Genomic DNA, 15,839 nt, shown 5'->3' on the forward strand with positions numbered 1-15,839 from the left:
CCGTGGGCTGCGGAACTCGCTCCCATTGGACTTTCGGAAGGGTCCCGAGGAAACAGTTTCATCGATGCAGCAGAACGAATGTCAAAACCCAAACGTCCGATGTCACTGACCAAGTGATCGTTTCAATCCTTGGCTGCCACGTTCTGGACCATTGCGGGTTAACATCCGCAAAACAGCCTCGTGGCAGGCTTCAACAATGCAACATTCGGCCCACGCTCCACCAAGCCTACAGATCTCCCTCGCTGCATAAAAGATCCGATTTACTCTTAGGGAAAGAAGCCTTTGGCCCACAGCTCTGATTCTGGATCGGACGTTGAGATGAAACAGTTCGCGCTCGGCCCCCGTTGGGTTAACAGACTGCAGCAAACAACGTCGCGGCTTCTCGAGTCTCCCTACACCTCTCAGATCGGAATGCCGGAATGAGGCTGCTGGTTGGGAGATAAGACCGGATGCATTGATGTGGTTAGACGTGATGTCGTGCAGGTGAGTTCTGAAGGCTGTTTGATGCTGGGGACTGCCGCTGCATGCATGCATGAATTGATGGGCTGCCCTCTATCCAAGCCACCGGGGCCAAGCATACAGCTTTCTCTTGCTTTCCAAACCGTCTCAGATACTTATTTGGGAGTGAATTCCTCCCCAAACGCCCAAACCCCCAATTCAATCAAGATCTGCACTTCCACCGAGATCAATACTCAGCCTTATTTCAACCATACCAGCACTCAAGATGACTTGCTATTGTGCCAATTATTATGTAAGTAGCTGCTTTGCCTTCTGTTTGGATGTTAGCTCACTGGTCACTCAAGGGCTCGATCAACTGCCACAACACCGTACCTAGGTTCGGCGACCGATGTGCTCTTTGCCTTGTAACTTTTCCAACCTCTTCAAGTCAGGCCGAACTGACAAGCGCCGGGCAGTCAACACAAGCTGGCAGCTCAAGCAGCTCAAGTAATCAGAACGGAATCCCCCAAGCCGACGAGCAATGGGTGGAGAATGTCAACAGGGAAAAGATGAGGAGGGATGAGGAGAAGACGAGAAGGGAGAGGGTTAGCCGGACAACTTCCGGAAGAAATGGATAGAGGCTGTCAGGCTATCGATTTGAGAAATTGTCTATTTAGCGGGACGGCGGCTTTTTGAATTTGTTAGAGGCGTTTTGAGGTCCATGGGGCACGGGAACGGAAAAGCATAGCCATGGCTGGGCCATTGAGGGGTATATCAATCAAATATACACAAATCTCATATCGTCGTTGATCTACCAGTACCAGTGGTCCAAAACGCCAAAACCCAATCCCTCCAGCCTTCCCAGATGTGGTTACCCAGTCCATATATCCCGTCCCACGTACTAATATTACAATGGCCATGATCACCACATCCGCCTCTTGTATCCCTTAAATCCCTCTCCTTCCCCTTCAGCAAGAATCTGCTCTTTTATCCTCCTCCTCCTTTCCGCTCGACTTATAGGCTTTTCCGGTGGCTTCGGTACCTCTCTCTGCTCTTCCACACCACTCTGTTCTTCAATTATAGGCTTTTGTGCTTCTTTCAAACCCTTCTCCTCCATTAATTTCTTCTTTCTCCTAGCAGCCTTCTGCCACCTCGTCGCTCCAATCATATCATCCTCATCCCCGTCTGTTGTCTTTTCTTCGCTATCTCCGGCTCCATTTCTGGCTCCTTTCTCACTACTTCCCTGCTCCTCATCAACCCTCGCCGCATCAACAACACCCCTCGCCTCCCAATACTCCGCATCCCGAAACTGCGGCGGCAGATATAAATCCGGGCCCGGCTTCGGCCTCACGAGCTGCGGTTTTATCGCCGCTCGTAAATCGCGGACTGTCTGCTGTTGAAGCACGTATCCTGATAGGAAAAGTGCGGCTGTGAAGAAGAAGACTGTTTCATTGGATGTCAGCCGGAATGTAAATAGAGAAGAAAAGGGAGGAATGGAGGGGTAGATATACCGATGAATGAGGAGATTGCCACGGAGACTTGGGAGGATGTTAAGAGCATTCTTGTGGGATTTCGAGAATATCGGGTTTGCGCATTTGATTGAGGAGTTTTGAAATCTGTAAAGCGTTTTCTTGTGGGTTTGTGAGCTGTTCTTGGAAGCAATCGAGGGTCTGATGTCAATACCGCGCTGACCGGGCAACAATCGATAGGAAATTTTGAGATCCCCGCCGCGATCCAGATCTGGTGTATCGCAACGACATCAAATCCGCGAAAACATCAACCTCGAGGGGAAGCCAATCCCACAACGACATAAATTCTACAAAGACGTCAAACCTATAAATTTATTAGACTCGCCCAGATACCAAGCCCCTGAGGACATCACAACCGCAGCCACGACTCCACATCGATCCTCATCCGCCCCTAAATCGAATCCCAAGACACTATTCCACGATCCTTGAGAGTAGGAATTCCTCACAAACATGGCAAACCACCGCGCAGACGAAAAGCGCTTCCTCGACGAACGCGGCTCCTCTGGCCCCCTTGCGCCAAACGGTCTCAACCCCGCCACAATAATGGAGAAGCCGGTCCGCGAGCGCATAATCGACTGCTACTTCTGGAAAGACCAATGCTTCGGTGTCAACGAGTCGGACATCGTATCCCGCGTCGTCGAACACGTTCACTTCATCGGTGGCACATACGGTGATGCTCAGAGGCCGAGCCCGTTTTTGTGTTTGGCGTTTAAGCTGCTACAGTTGGGGCCGAGTGATGAGATATTGGAGGAGTATTTGGGGTATGGAGGGGAGAAATTCAAGTATTTGAGAGCACTGGCGTGCTTTTATGTTAGGTTGACGAGGCAGGCGAAGGATGTTTATCGTTTGCTGGAGGGATATCTTGGGGATTATCGGAAGCTGAAGAGGAAAGGTAGGATGGGGAGTAGTTTGACGTATATGGATGCTTTTGTGGATGATTTGTTGGTTAAGGAGAGGGTGTGCGGTACGACGTTGTGGAAGATGCCAAAGAGGGAGGTATTGGAGGATTTGGATGTGCTAGAGCCGAGGGTTAGTCCTTTGGGAGATATTGAGGATTTGTTGGAGAGTGAGCCCGAGGAGGTGGAAGAGGAGAATGGGAGGAGTGAGGATAATGAAGGAGGTGGGAGAGGGAGTCCGGGGTCGGAGTTTGGGGAGGTCACGCCGGAGATGGATGAGATGGATGTTGATCGAGAAAAGGAGACTGAAAATGGGGATTGATGTAGTTGTTCTTGGGAGCGTGGCGTTTGTCCAAAGAAGGCAGGAATCTTAGAGATATACCCTTTCTGCGTCGCCTCTTTGCCGTTAAATCATGCGTCTCATTTCGACGAGGCCCTGAAGATTTAGAGGCTTGTCCCATTCGCTGTCCTGAACGTATGTACAAAATTTCTGAAATCACCGTTGTCAAGATCCGAAAAGCAGCTCATCCAATCCTCCCCGTCCAATTCCGAAATTGTGGGGTTTCCAAAGAGTGATCCGTGACATGCATCTTCTTATCTCTCCACCCATGTATCTTAATTTACCCGTTTCTCCGCTCCAACAATCTCCAAGTGGAGTAGTCAAGCCTGCCCCTCCCTCCATCTTCCCCAAAATACCCTATAACTAACACTTCATCTCCTCCAGTGTTCATTCCACTCTTGAACAAATCTGCCTAACCTTTACCTCGCAAGGCTGTTGCACCTCCAATCGATCTATCTATTCCTGGCCTCTAATCACACGATAGAGATCACCAACTCAACCCGAAGTTAAAAGTCCTCCAACTTCTTCAGAGGATTTACTTTTATAGCCTGCTTTCGACGAAAGCTTGGTTTAAGGGTTTCGCGTGCCCATGCGGCTCTGGTTGTTAGGCTCCGGTATGCGAAGAGCCGTGATCGGGGAAGCTGGGGAATATAAACTACTTATACAGCAACTCACTAATCTAGCATAAAATCGACAAGCAAATTTCGACATATGCCAAAACCACGGCTGGTTGGATATCCGTAGCACTGAGTAAGTACAATATTTCATTTGATGGCTTGACTTTAGAAAGAAGTTTATTTTTGGCAATTTTTGGGTTTTGTTTGAAGCTAGGTTAGCGAGCGAGGGAGAGTTATGAGAGGTGACGTGAATAGAGATAAGGTTTTGAAAGTAAGTGTGTTGGAAGAGGTCAAGACTTCCCCTTTTTAACCGAGACCTCACAAGAATCCCTCCTTTCCCCCACTTTTTCCTTCGGCGCTGTGTCCCATTTCCCCTCTACACCGCTCTCCAAGTCACAAAACCAACACCGAATACTCAATTCTGAATACGATTAAATTCTCATCTATCAACAGCGACCTTACTTCTCCCTCTGCCGTCTAATCTCTGCCCCTTTCAACATCTCCAACCCCATCTCCCTCAACTTAAACTTCTGGATCTTCCCACTCGCTGTCTTCGGGTACTCTTTGACCCAGAAAATATATTTCGGCACCAGGTGATTGCTCAGCTTCTCTTTGACCCACTCGCGCGCCATGTCTCTCGTTAGGACCTTGCCTTCTCCTCCCTCGCCATTTCCAGCAACGTTATCGATAGAAGAATCACCTTCCAACGCATCGTCAAGCCCCACTTGAACGCTGTGGTGAGTGACAATAAAAGCCGCAACGCACTCCCCATACCTCTCATCCGGCAGTCCAACCACAGACGCCTCACTAACAGCCTCATGCATGAACAGCACATTCTCCACCTCCAGCGGGTGGATATTTTCGCCTCCTCTAATAATCAAATCCTTAATCCTGCCCGTGATCTTCACGTAACCCAGCTCATCCATCTCCGCTTCATCACCAGTATGCATCCACACTTTCTCCCTATGCTTTCCCCCCTCATCATCATACACTCTTTCAACCACGCGAACTTCCTCGGTGCGATCTTTGTCCCCCCAGTACCCTTTCATCACATTATACCCTGCTACGACCAGTTCTCCTTTCTCTCCAACTGGGAGAATTTTCGTGCGGTCGTGCGTGGACACGACTTTTGCCTCTACGTGCGGAAGCAGTTTCCCTACGGAGCCAACACGCTTCTCCATCGGGTCTGTAGGCGTCGTCATACAAGACACGGGACTAGTTTCCGTCATGCCATAACAAATCGTCAGGCCCGTCAAATTCAACGTCTTATGAAGTTTTTCCATGAGGTGACTAGGGACCGAGGATCCAGCCGCGATGCCGGTGCGCAGCTTGTCAAAGCCTGAGTGGGTGACGGTGCCGTTGGCGAGGAGTTCGAGTTCCGCGACGAACATGGTTGCTACGCCGTAGAGGGCGGTGGCGCCTTCTTCTTGGATGGAGAGCAGGGTAGCGGTCGGGTTGAAGGCTTCGGAGGGGAAGAGAATAGCGGCCCCGTGCGTGGCGGTTGCCATGTAGCCGAGGATGCAGCCGAAGCAGTGGAAGAGAGGGGGTGGGCAGCATACTATGTCAGTCGGGAGTAAGCCCATTCTGGCACCGATGAAATATCCGTTGTTGAGGATGGAGTGGTGGGTTAGACACGCTGCTTTTGGTAAAGAGGTGGTCCCGGATGTGAATTGGATGTTGATGATATCGTCTTTGTCCAGTGGAGAATCTGGCACGATGGCTTTGCAATTCTGCGAAGTTGAGTGTAGAAGAGACTCGAATGGAGTTGTTGCTGAGAAAGTCGAGACATCGATCCGGGACTCCGAGTTATTAACCAGAAAGATATTCCGCAACGAAGGTATGCTCGCAGACTCGACCTTCGCCGCCTCTAAATCAGGAACAATCTGCTTTAGAAGAGTAACATTCTCTCTCGGTTTCTTGAATGGCAAATTCGTCTCTGTTCCAATAATCAAATGTGCAGCCTCAAGATGCGAAAGTGCCGCTATGACCTGTGGAGAATTGAAAGCTGGATTCAGAGGAACCTTTCTATCTGTCAGCTACTTACTCCCCTCCTGGTATCTCGATGTGGCATTGTGGACTTACAAGTATAGCACCAAGCTTGAAAAGGGAGTACGTAACAACAGCAAACTCCCAGGAGTTCCCCAGACTAACGGCAACTCTCTCTCCCTTTTTAACACCCCGCTCCCTCAACCCCGCCGCAATAACATTACTCTGCTCATCCAGCTCCCTGTAACTCAATCGTGTCTTTTGGCTGCGAGAGATGACTGCCGTTCGGTCGCCATGCGAGGAGACGGTTTCTGCGAAGTGTTGCGGGATCGTATGGGGGAGAAGCGGTGGCTGAGTGAGACAGGTATTGTAAGCTTGAATGTCTGCAAAGCAAGGGACGAAGGGGTTTTGACAAGGAGGGCGATGAAGACGTACGAAATCAGGACCCTTGCTATAACTCTCCGTCAACAGCCCCCTCCTTTGATCCCTTCCCAGCCTGTGTAATGCTGCCCCAGGGCTCAGTCCCAAGCTCATCGAGGCTCCCCCGAAGCTTACACTTCCCCGCACCGTGGACCTCGACAGTGAGCCATTGAACCTGAATATCGAACGCATTGTAGGGACTAATCTCCCAATCCAATGCTCATGTTATGAGAGCATTGTAATAAAGGAAGAAGTAATGGAGAAAATGTGAAGAAAAGATTTGTGTCCCGAAGTACCTCGAGGTCGTGCAAAGGCAGAACGCCAAGAACGCGGGGTAGCCGAGGACTCGCAGGGGTTCCCATGGTCCTTTTTTAGTGCTCCCTACCATGGTGACCCCTGGCCTCATTAGGGGCCGGCAATAAATCCAGTACTCAGCAGTCCAGAGGAATAGCGGAAATGAAGCATGAGTAGGGAAAGACCATTCATTGTAATATCTACATTTGCATCAACTGCAAATACAACGAACGGGTCCATCTCCAACATATCCTCAAGCTCAGTCAGAATGTGCTCGAGCAAATATTTGGGTCGATCCCAATCCAACCCATCCACTCAATCCAATACACACAAGATTTCAGCTCTTGAAAAACTCGTGTCCCCAGCGCGGTCTCCGTCATTCTATAGCCGCGTCCCAAGCTCGGACCATAGCAATTTTACATGCAAATCCAACGCCTTTCCCCTTAAAAACCTGGGCTCATAGTCCCGTAATACTATCTCGAAAAGAAGAACAAGAACACCGCCCAAGTCTAATTTTTGTCCCGCCGAGACCGAATACACAAGCCGAAAGATCCTCTCGTATCAAAACAGAAAACCCCAGGATTTCGCCGGTGTTTTGCGTCCATAGAATGTGGGGTCTTGTTGCCTGATGTAAATGTATGTATGCCCGCCTGCCCGCCGCTGATGCAATGTTTTTGATCCCAAGGTACAAAAGAAAACGCTGAAAATGCATTTGTGGTGTGAGGTGTGTTGTGGAAATGTACAGAATCGGTCTGGATGCAGCTGAGGAGGCGTTCTACTGTCCCTCTTCCTTCACTTCAGCGCCGATATGTCGTTCGCTCTCGGGTTTCCATGTCCCTGGGATATGTTAGTAATGATAAACAAAATGAGCATGGAAACGTACCCTCGAACTCGTGCTTCACAAATGCCATCGGATGATCATAATCCTCTGCACCCATTTGCTGCACCCCTGGGCTGAAACTGGTGATTGGCAAAACCACCACATCGCCAACCTTCTTCGCGGTAGTCATTCCTGTGAAATCCTCCCACGTAATATTCCCTTTCCCAGTACTCATATCGAAGTACTTATCGTCGTTCAGGAACTTAAAAATTGTATCTGTCCACAAGGCAGGTCCAGTGAATTCAATGACGTTCTTGCCTTTAAACGACTTCAATGACCCTTCCTTCTTCTTCTTCAGCGTCTCTTGTGTGATATTGGCCACGACATCCCGAAGAACAGGATGCCCAGGTTTCGATTGAATCGTCCATTGACAGAACTGTATCCGTCTCGAATACCAATCCGCCCAATCCTCACGATCTGGATCCGCCTCGATACCAATCACCAACCCAATAGCCTCCCTGGGGACACTCTCAGGCAGCCATTCAGCAGCAGATTTTAACGCATGAGTATCGATATCCGAATAAATGCCCCCTCTGGCCAGCAGAATCAGGTAGCGGAAAAAGTCGGCCTTGAGAACCGGAAGAGGAAGGGATTGGTATGCCTCCAGCACCTCTGGTACTGCTACATATAAATGCCGCAGCAGATGGACTGCTACTTGATCTGTGATGACTTCATGGATGAAGCCGGGGTGTTTCTCGCTCCAGCTTGCCTCTGCTGGCCTTAAGTTCTCCCCAAAGTCTCCTGACGCTGGAGTATATTTCCAGGTCTGCCATATGTACGCCGGGAACTTCGTTTCGACGTCATAGGGGAACTGGTATGCGAGTTTGTCTTTTAGGGGCGCTCTCGACATATCTTGTAATAATTGTTGTTGCCCATGTGTCTTCGGCTTCTTGGCTTGAGGCATTCGATCCGAGCCTTTCGTCGACACTGGTGTTGTTGGCGTGTAGCCCGTCCTTGTGGTATGTCCCTCTGTATTCGAGGCCGGCCAGGACTCGGCTTGTGGAGGTATTTGGTCCATGGGCGAAGGTGCATGTGTTCGAGTAACAAGGTACAACATCGTGATGAAGACCGCGGCCACGAGGAGGGCCCGCCGGAAGGTGAGCATGCTGGGCAATTGACAGCCAAGCCGTCTACCGAATCTGCAATGAAGAAGAGAAGTTCCGACTCTTCTGGTCCTTCGAGATGCTGTCGAGAGATGAGGGTTGAGGTTTAGGTCTCTGTAAAAAGTTCCAGGAGAAAGGCCGGGGATTGGGTGCCAAGAGAAGGCTGTGCGAACAGGCGTGTTTTAGAAGGCCGATCGTTTCGGGAAGGCAGTGAAGATCTGGCGGGAGGCCACCTCGACGGGTACAAGCGTGTTAATGCCGTGACACTGCGACTGGGAAGATGAAGAGGAAGATGTAGCAGAGAGGCAGTCAAGTCGAGGATGGAGGGCGGAACGGCAATGCAGCCCAGCCCTTGGAGATGGGAATCAATTGAATGGCTGTTGGAGCGGCTGGAGCCCAATCACGCTGCGCTCCCTCAGCCCGCTGGTTGTGTGCTGTATGCTGTGTGCTGTGTGCTGTGTCCCTTTCGTCGCTGTCTCCGTGGTTTGTCGACTCCTTTGCCCTTGGCTGCGGTGCTGTGGAGTGTGGAATAATATATTTCAGCCAACCAAAGGCGAGTGTGCAGTTCGCAGTTCGCAGGCTGCGCCAACGGCGAGCCACAAAGTCACTCCAACGGAGCGTTCAGATCAAGATAGGTACAAGTACAGTCAGTACCGTTAGCGAAGACGTGCAGCTCCTGAAACGCCAAAAAGAACCAACAACGTCAGATGGTCCGGGGCATGCCAGCACGTCTGATGCCGATCAGGGCAGCGGCTGGGGGGGCCTGGTCGAGGGAAGAAGAATAAGAGCTCTGTCGCACCGCACGTATGAGAAGACCTTTGCCAGATACAAATCGGCCAAGATCCAAGATCCGGGATGCAGGATCCAAGATGCCACCGAACGAGCACGAAGCCTTCATCATCAGTCGCGAAGCACCAGCTGCACCGCAGGCCACGTTCTCGGATGATGGATCCGGCGTTTGCAAGCAGCCCTGGGAAGTATGCCGGTCCCACTTAAGGTTATCGAGCTCTGGAGTCCTCACTCTTGAGCCAGCTTGGTGAAGCAATGGCCACGTAACCAACCACCACGCCTCGACACGCAAAGATTCAGATTCAGCTTCACCACCCACGCAAGATCTGCTCTGCCGAAGCAGAGGATTCTTTAGCCAATATACTTGCTACTCGAATAACGGGTCTTTCATGCTGCGGCCGGACGCACAAACGCACATAGTCTACGCACTGGACACACAAAGTGGAGTGAGTCCATGTTCGGCTTAAATTAGGATCCTCCCGTATCCTCACTTCTCTGATTATGACCTCATCTGCAACAGCTCACCGGAGTTCTCAACTACTCCAGTCTTTCTCCCGACTGCGGCTGCAGGTCAGCAAGTCATCATCTTACAGAATGACATAATTTCCTCATCCGGAAATCACACAGCATTGAGATCTCCGGACTCTCAAACCGCAATTTCTCGGATCTTACCTGCCAACGACTATCACAAGCTTCAGTTTCTTCTCAGGCCAGCAGGCAGCCAACTAACTTCTGTACGCCGCTGACAAACCAAACCCTCCACTTCCCCGTGATATCCCAGGATCACCACGGACCTTCAATCGAGAATCAAAAGCGAAAATCACGATCCAAAAGTACTATCTGCAATGTCTGCGTGCACAACATCGTGCAAAATACCTACCTATCCACGCCCGTGTCAAGTCCTATACAAACCTCAAACGCCCTCTCTTTCACATCGACTTCTTCCAGAAACATTCCATGTCCCAATCCCCCTAAGCCCCACGTTTTCAAATTCCCTGAAGCATGACCAGGGCGCTAACCAACAGAAGGAACCTCTGTCTGAGCCTCACAGTGACATCTCCCAACTCCCTCTCACCCTACCGAATGACACATCTCACTCCGCCATCCAACAAACCATCTAAAAAAAAAGCCGGAGGCACAGTCCTCCAGTATTCAATTTCTTTCGGGATCACCCAGCTGATCAAACAACACACCCCACTGCCTCCATCCAATCGCGACCAGTACTCGGTACCCGAAGAAAAATCTGTATTCAGTGCTGAAACGGATAGCCGGGTGATCCCATGCTCAAGGTGAGAAGAAATGAAGAACGCATCTCACCTTGATGTCTTCAGATTCCCAAGAGAACGAATTATAATTAGAAAGAAGAAGAAAGAAAAAGAACATCTATGCTGTACGAGGTGCTGAAACAGAAAGCGGGATGATCTTATTACTTCGTATTGATAAGATAAAACCAATTCCCAACATTGGAGGAATGAGCCGGGGGAAAAAATGTGCAGATCTATCTTTATTCAGCAGCTGAATCCCGATTTGGTAGGAAGATGTCACTGCTATTCGCGTAACTCAGGGGCTGGGGCTGAGTGGTGCCCCAAGAGGGACGAAGGAGGAAAATGATCCCAAGATTATCCACACATCAATGAAAATAGAAGAAAACTCGACTATCATAGTGAGGCGCAGTGTTGAGGAGTGGACCCCTCTCCCTCACCCTATCCAACCTTTGTTCCCTGTTGTTCTGCTGTTGTTCTGTGGCACGATGTGCTCATTATATCACCAAAGGTTCTTGATAAGATTACAGTACAACGAACATTGAACAAGGAGAATTGTCCCGGAAGTTCGAGAGCGAATCTTTTCAAGCAAGTTTTATTGCCTCTTGTTCTAAATATTCCCAAAGCCCAATGAGACTCCCTGTCGAAGTGCCCTGAAAGTGAAGTGAGTGAGAAGAGCGACTAAGCCTCGAGTGAATGAATTGGTGGCAAAATGGTTCTTTTGCTTCATTGTTTCAGCAGTTCCTAGGGCATTGAGATTCAACTGATGGATGTGAACTGAATTATTTTTCTTCACACAGAAAAGTTTATTGTACACCGCCCTATCCTTACGGTCACCATCTGCTTCCATAGTCGCTTATCATTGTGTTGGGTGAAGGTACAGTACACGGGAGGAAGCGCGATTTCATAAATGTGGAAAACGGTGCATGTCTTGTGTTCAGTTTAACATTAATATGCTCCAAACCTCGTGCAATGAAACTGGCAATTAAACAGATTCCCGCCCCACCCAAACCCCGTTTCAAACGCCTTTAAAAATCATTATCATCCATCCAAGTCCCTTCTCTGCCAAGTTCCAATGCAGCACATCACATACCCCACATTTCAACATCATCTTCTAGAGACCCAAGCTCAGTACAGAAGCGCAGTCCCACACAACCTAATTTAAAGTCCAAGCAAACAAACCCTACACATTAAAAGTCAGCTCCAACTCAACGTCTAGCGACGAGATTCGCGCGAACCAAAGAGATGAAAAGAAGAAGGATTAGATAGGAGAATCCTGTACATGCATGACGGCTCGGTGAGCGAGAGGTGACGTGAAGCCTTGGGAAGATCCGTAGAAAGTGACGCCTTGGGAACAAACGTGGAGCAAGCGAGAAAGTAGCCTTTGGTACGTATGATGACGGGAAACCCGTGTGGATCGGATAGCCTAAACACGCGTGGAGAGGGAGTACCCAAAACTTTGCTATGTATGAAGGAAAAACGATTTGTGTCTTGTCCATGCCAATGTCGGTTGGTTCCTCACAACATGGCTGGAAAGTTGACGGATACCTGAGGAACATCTGTATATTCCAGTAGGATAGGAGTGGAGTCTGTTGTCTGAAGTTGAGCAAATGATATGCTGTCAAGAATATGTGATTGAGTGGCGCGAATGAGGAGAACAACCGCGAGAGAAGTCTTGTTCAGGGCTTGACACCATTCCCAGGATATTGCTGATTTTCAACTGGGTAGCTCTCGATATGTGCTGGAAAACGACGGATTGTGGTTCGAATGTGATGTAAAGGTCAAAAAGAAGTATAAGAAGCCGGCAATTTGGAATCCGTGGGAATATTCGGTCATGCCTATGGGAAAGAACGCACGGGAATCCTATCCGGGAACTCCATGCCAGGTTTGGATCCATTCCGGAACATTCAACTGTACCTGTCATAAGATCGTCATGAGGCCTGCAAGTCAGTGATCGCCGTTGGAATGTTCCTGTGGAAAAAGACAGTGGACTGAAAGGTGAAGATCTTCCCGTTGTAGATGCCTGCCGTGGTATATACAAACTCCTCTCCTGCTGCCTGGACCGGCCCCAACACGCTCTATCAATTTTAGATACCCACCCGAACAGAAATGCGGAATGAATATGCGATCCAGATGGCAAGCCCATGGCAATAACAATGGATCCAGACAGCAGTATGAGGGTATCCAAGAACTAGCAGGGAAGAAACAAAAAACCATGGAGCGCCCCAACGGCCTGTACATATGCAGCGACTAAATGCAATGAACAATGGACCGTGTAAATCAATCCTTCTTCTCTCATGGGCCAGGTTCGTAGAGATATCAAGGCAGTTCATCTCCTCATGGACTTTTTCGCTCGTCAAAAGGGTAACCGATCCAGTCTCAAAACAGTTCTAGGCGTGGACAAGAAACGGATCCAAGACGGAGTGAAGACCACTTCGGGTCTTCAAATCCCGGTATGAGTGCAATCTCGCAGCTCAATTAGTCTTGAAAAAGACTTTGAAGTGTCCTTCTAAACAATGGTCTGGTTCCATGACTGGGCACGCTCCCGAGGCAAATGATCCAGATATTGCACGGTACTCCTCGGAAGCTCACAGTAAAGAAAAACGCCAAAACAATGCCGGTCGCTGGATGAATCCTGAATGTGGGTATGCCAAGACAAATCCTAATGGAAAATCCTTAACGACGGCGTCGTTCGTGGCCATCACGATCACGATCACGATGACGCTCGCGGGGTTCTGGTTCCCTTTCACGCCTGGACGAGGAATTGGAAGTAGCAGGCTGAGCAACTACAGTTGGAGCGCTCACTGGAATTTGACCGTAGGCGGAGCTATCCTGGTATACTCGGCTATCATAAGGATCCTGGCTATAATCTGTTCCTGCTGGAGGGACAGCTAAAATGTTAGAAAATTCTCATATGCAAAAGGGCAAGCTATGCAGGTGACTGGTGATTGTACGCACCACGACCATAATAAGGATCTGATGGTTGAGTTGGATATTGGGCCGAGGATGGAATTGCCACTCCAGGTGGTTGTGCAGAAGAATAGTACATGCTCCGGCTATCTTGTTGTTGAGGATACGAGGCGCTGGAAGTTGCATACTGCACGCTACTCCTCGGAATTTGGGGTTGGGTGGTAACGGGTACCCTGGAACTGGGGTCTCTCATATCACCGCCGCCAGCCAACATGTTCGCTCCGGCAACGTAGTAATTGCTACTATCCGGGACGGCATATCCTCCGGCTTGTTGGTATCCCGAAGACGGCTGGGCATAGTTCGGCTGGGCATAGCTTCCTTGGGCGCTGCTATCATATACTTGCCCTGTGGAAGTGGAAGTTTGTTGGTATGCTAACGGCGCTGCGGATGCAGCTTCGGACGTGGGTCCATAGTACTGCCGAGACTGATGTGTTGTGGAAGCTCGATACTCCACTATAGGTGTGTTAGATTTTCGAACAATACCGTCCGAATCTCGAAAAGAGATACCATTAGAGGGCTGGCCTCTTGAAGCGGTTGCACGCCGCTCAGCCTCCCATCTTTCAGAGTCTGCCTTCAGATCTGCGATCATAGCCTGCCGTAGGAAGGATTAGTGAGGGTCTTGTGAGAGGTGCTAGTGAGGGTGCGATATTACGGTCGTGAGATTCCGGTACGCCGTAATGAAATAACCCTGCTGGATCTGTCGAGTCTGCGGATTCTGTGGCAAGGTCAGTATGGTGAACGGTCAGAGCGACGGAATCTCGGTCCTGCGATGACCAACCTCGTAGTTGCCAGGCCGTACGAGAGCATCGTTCCCAAGGTACCGGCAGATGTCAGCCGTGATGACCTCTCTGTCGATGCCATCCTTGGGCACGAAGTACTCATTCGTACGAGCCGAGGCTTGTTGAGCGCGTCTATCGCGATCTCTTTCTCTATCTCTTCCAGACATGATGAGAAAAGCCGGTAAAAATTGTTGTAAGAAGAAAGAAAGGAAGTCCGGAAACGAAGAGGATGGATGCAGGTCACGCACACCACGTCAGCCTGGAGACGGAGGGGGGTGGGTAGCACAAGATCGGGGAGAGAGCGTGGGAAGAAGGAAGCCTGAGAGAGATCCAACGTGGTAACCGGCACGGCGGGGGGGAGCCTCGAGAAGAAATAGTCCAGGAGGCGTTGGCAGGCCTGTCCAATTATCCGGCAACGGTGAGTCCAGATGGCAATGCGCGACAGACGGACAGCTGAGAGCCTGTGAGAGGACGGGGGGGGGGGCTGCGGTCTGCTCTGAGTTGGCCTCGTTGACAATGCGTGAGGAGAAGAGGAAGGAGGAACAACGAGTGGCAGGCGAAAATGGCACTGCAAACCAGCCTGTAGGCGCTTCCGCTTTGGCGCTGGTCTCGCGCCGCTTTAAGGGTCACGGGTGGCGCGGTGCCAACGCTGCGGCCACGCTGCTTTAACGGCTGCGGACTCTCGCCTCCCTTGCTGCAGTGGCTGGAACTGAGCTGACCTGATGACAACAGAGCAGGCTGGAGGGTCTTTTGTTCCAAGGCGGTGGGTGTGGAACAAATTTGGATGTGAGAAGGCTTGGAATGATGACTGCAAACTTGGATGCTTCCAGGGCGAGAAATTCTCATAAAACTTCTGGAATTGCGCGGGCAACTCCTGCGTACTTAAGGCATGCACGGTGGGAAGTGGGAAGGCCTGAACATTGGAGCTATGCTCAAAGAATCGGACTTTTGTCTCCCAACGTCAAGTTATCTGCTCATCAATATCAGTAGCTGCAATACGGTGGATCAACCTGCAAGGCCACTCGTTCAATGGGTCCCAGACCGCCCATGCGGTCATATCATTGCGGTGAGCTTTGTTTGTCACCGGTGGAAGCCGTATGATAGATATCAAGAGCAGCCCGAGCATGGCAGGGGATGGCAGGGGATGGCAGTCCGTACCCTCACTTTTTGCCTTTGCCTCGTTTGGGGGCTAACTTCGTCCCTTTTTCGAATTATATTTGAACTCTTTCGTGCTAGAATACCGCCGTCAACGTTTCCTCGTTTCCTCGCATCAAGACCCCATCCCACAAAGCAGCCAGCGAAAATTAAGGCAGGGTCGCGAGGGTGGCGTGCCGGGGTTGGGCATCGTCAGGCTGAGATGCATTTCTCATGACAACCCAACGCCCATCCGCGCTCTTTGATTCGCTGCAAGATGGGACAGCCGGAGAAGCCAGCTTTTGGTACAAGTATCGGTTTGCCACGATGCCAGCAGTTCGATGCGGCTGCAAAACATCGCTTGAGCTTCACAACCTAAATCTGTCTTCTGCGTCATGGCGT

The 15,839-nt window shown here is 50.3% G+C and overlaps 7 protein-coding genes across 7 annotated transcripts; 2 read left to right on the forward strand and 5 right to left on the reverse strand.

Moving 5' to 3' along the window:
* The first annotated feature begins 629 nt into the window (after window positions 1-629).
* On the forward strand, window positions 630-1,218 carry K444DRAFT_334703 (uncharacterized protein). Its single transcript, XM_024871978.1, has 3 exons — window positions 630-751; window positions 804-863; window positions 915-1,218. Exons 1-3 carry the CDS (start codon window positions 725-727, stop codon window positions 1,074-1,076), a joined length of 249 nt encoding a protein of 82 aa, XP_024740284.1. The 5' UTR covers window positions 630-724; the 3' UTR covers window positions 1,077-1,218.
* Window positions 920-2,067, reverse strand: K444DRAFT_651393 (uncharacterized protein). Its single transcript, XM_024885705.1, has 2 exons — window positions 1,950-2,067; window positions 920-1,881 (listed from the first exon to the last, which is right to left on the reverse strand). The coding sequence occupies exons 1-2, from the start codon at window positions 1,996-1,998 to the stop codon at window positions 1,361-1,363; spliced, it is 570 nt and encodes a 189-aa protein (XP_024740285.1). The 5' UTR covers window positions 1,999-2,067; the 3' UTR covers window positions 920-1,360.
* A 137-nt stretch (window positions 2,068-2,204) lies between these two features.
* Window positions 2,205-3,381, forward strand: K444DRAFT_610232 (PRP38-domain-containing protein). The gene has a single exon (XM_024879708.1). The coding sequence runs from the start codon at window positions 2,418-2,420 to the stop codon at window positions 3,183-3,185; it is 768 nt and encodes a 255-aa protein (XP_024740286.1). The 5' UTR covers window positions 2,205-2,417; the 3' UTR covers window positions 3,186-3,381.
* A 728-nt stretch (window positions 3,382-4,109) lies between these two features.
* Window positions 4,110-6,523, reverse strand: K444DRAFT_610233 (acyl-CoA synthetase/AMP-acid ligase-like protein II). Its single transcript, XM_024879709.1, has 3 exons — window positions 6,242-6,523; window positions 5,903-6,157; window positions 4,110-5,841 (listed from the first exon to the last, which is right to left on the reverse strand). Exons 1-3 carry the CDS (start codon window positions 6,338-6,340, stop codon window positions 4,279-4,281), a joined length of 1,917 nt encoding a protein of 638 aa, XP_024740287.1. The 5' UTR covers window positions 6,341-6,523; the 3' UTR covers window positions 4,110-4,278.
* A 772-nt stretch (window positions 6,524-7,295) lies between these two features.
* On the reverse strand, window positions 7,296-8,505 carry K444DRAFT_641615 (glycosyltransferase family 32 protein; the record flags this gene model as incomplete). The annotated part of the gene is made up of 2 exons (XM_024884644.1): window positions 7,296-7,357; window positions 7,404-8,505. The coding sequence occupies 2 exons, from the start codon at window positions 8,503-8,505 to the stop codon at window positions 7,296-7,298; spliced, it is 1,164 nt and encodes a 387-aa protein (XP_024740288.1).
* Window positions 8,506-11,839: 3,334 nt separating this feature from the next.
* Window positions 11,840-13,284, reverse strand: K444DRAFT_334774 (uncharacterized protein). The gene is made up of 2 exons (XM_024871980.1): window positions 13,056-13,284; window positions 11,840-12,715 (listed from the first exon to the last, which is right to left on the reverse strand). Exons 1-2 carry the CDS (start codon window positions 13,083-13,085, stop codon window positions 12,176-12,178), a joined length of 570 nt encoding a protein of 189 aa, XP_024740289.1. The 5' UTR covers window positions 13,086-13,284; the 3' UTR covers window positions 11,840-12,175.
* Window positions 12,966-14,831, reverse strand: K444DRAFT_334938 (uncharacterized protein). The gene is made up of 5 exons (XM_024871982.1): window positions 14,303-14,831; window positions 14,177-14,239; window positions 14,032-14,116; window positions 13,516-13,977; window positions 12,966-13,445 (listed from the first exon to the last, which is right to left on the reverse strand). Exons 1-5 carry the CDS (start codon window positions 14,468-14,470, stop codon window positions 13,231-13,233), a joined length of 993 nt encoding a protein of 330 aa, XP_024740290.1. The 5' UTR covers window positions 14,471-14,831; the 3' UTR covers window positions 12,966-13,230.
* Between the last annotated feature and the right edge of the window lie 1,008 nt (window positions 14,832-15,839).

This window comes from Hyaloscypha bicolor (genome assembly GCF_002865645.1).
Source record: "Hyaloscypha bicolor E unplaced genomic scaffold K444scaffold_52, whole genome shotgun sequence".
Taxonomy (NCBI): Eukaryota; Fungi; Ascomycota; class Leotiomycetes; order Helotiales; family Hyaloscyphaceae; genus Hyaloscypha; species Hyaloscypha bicolor.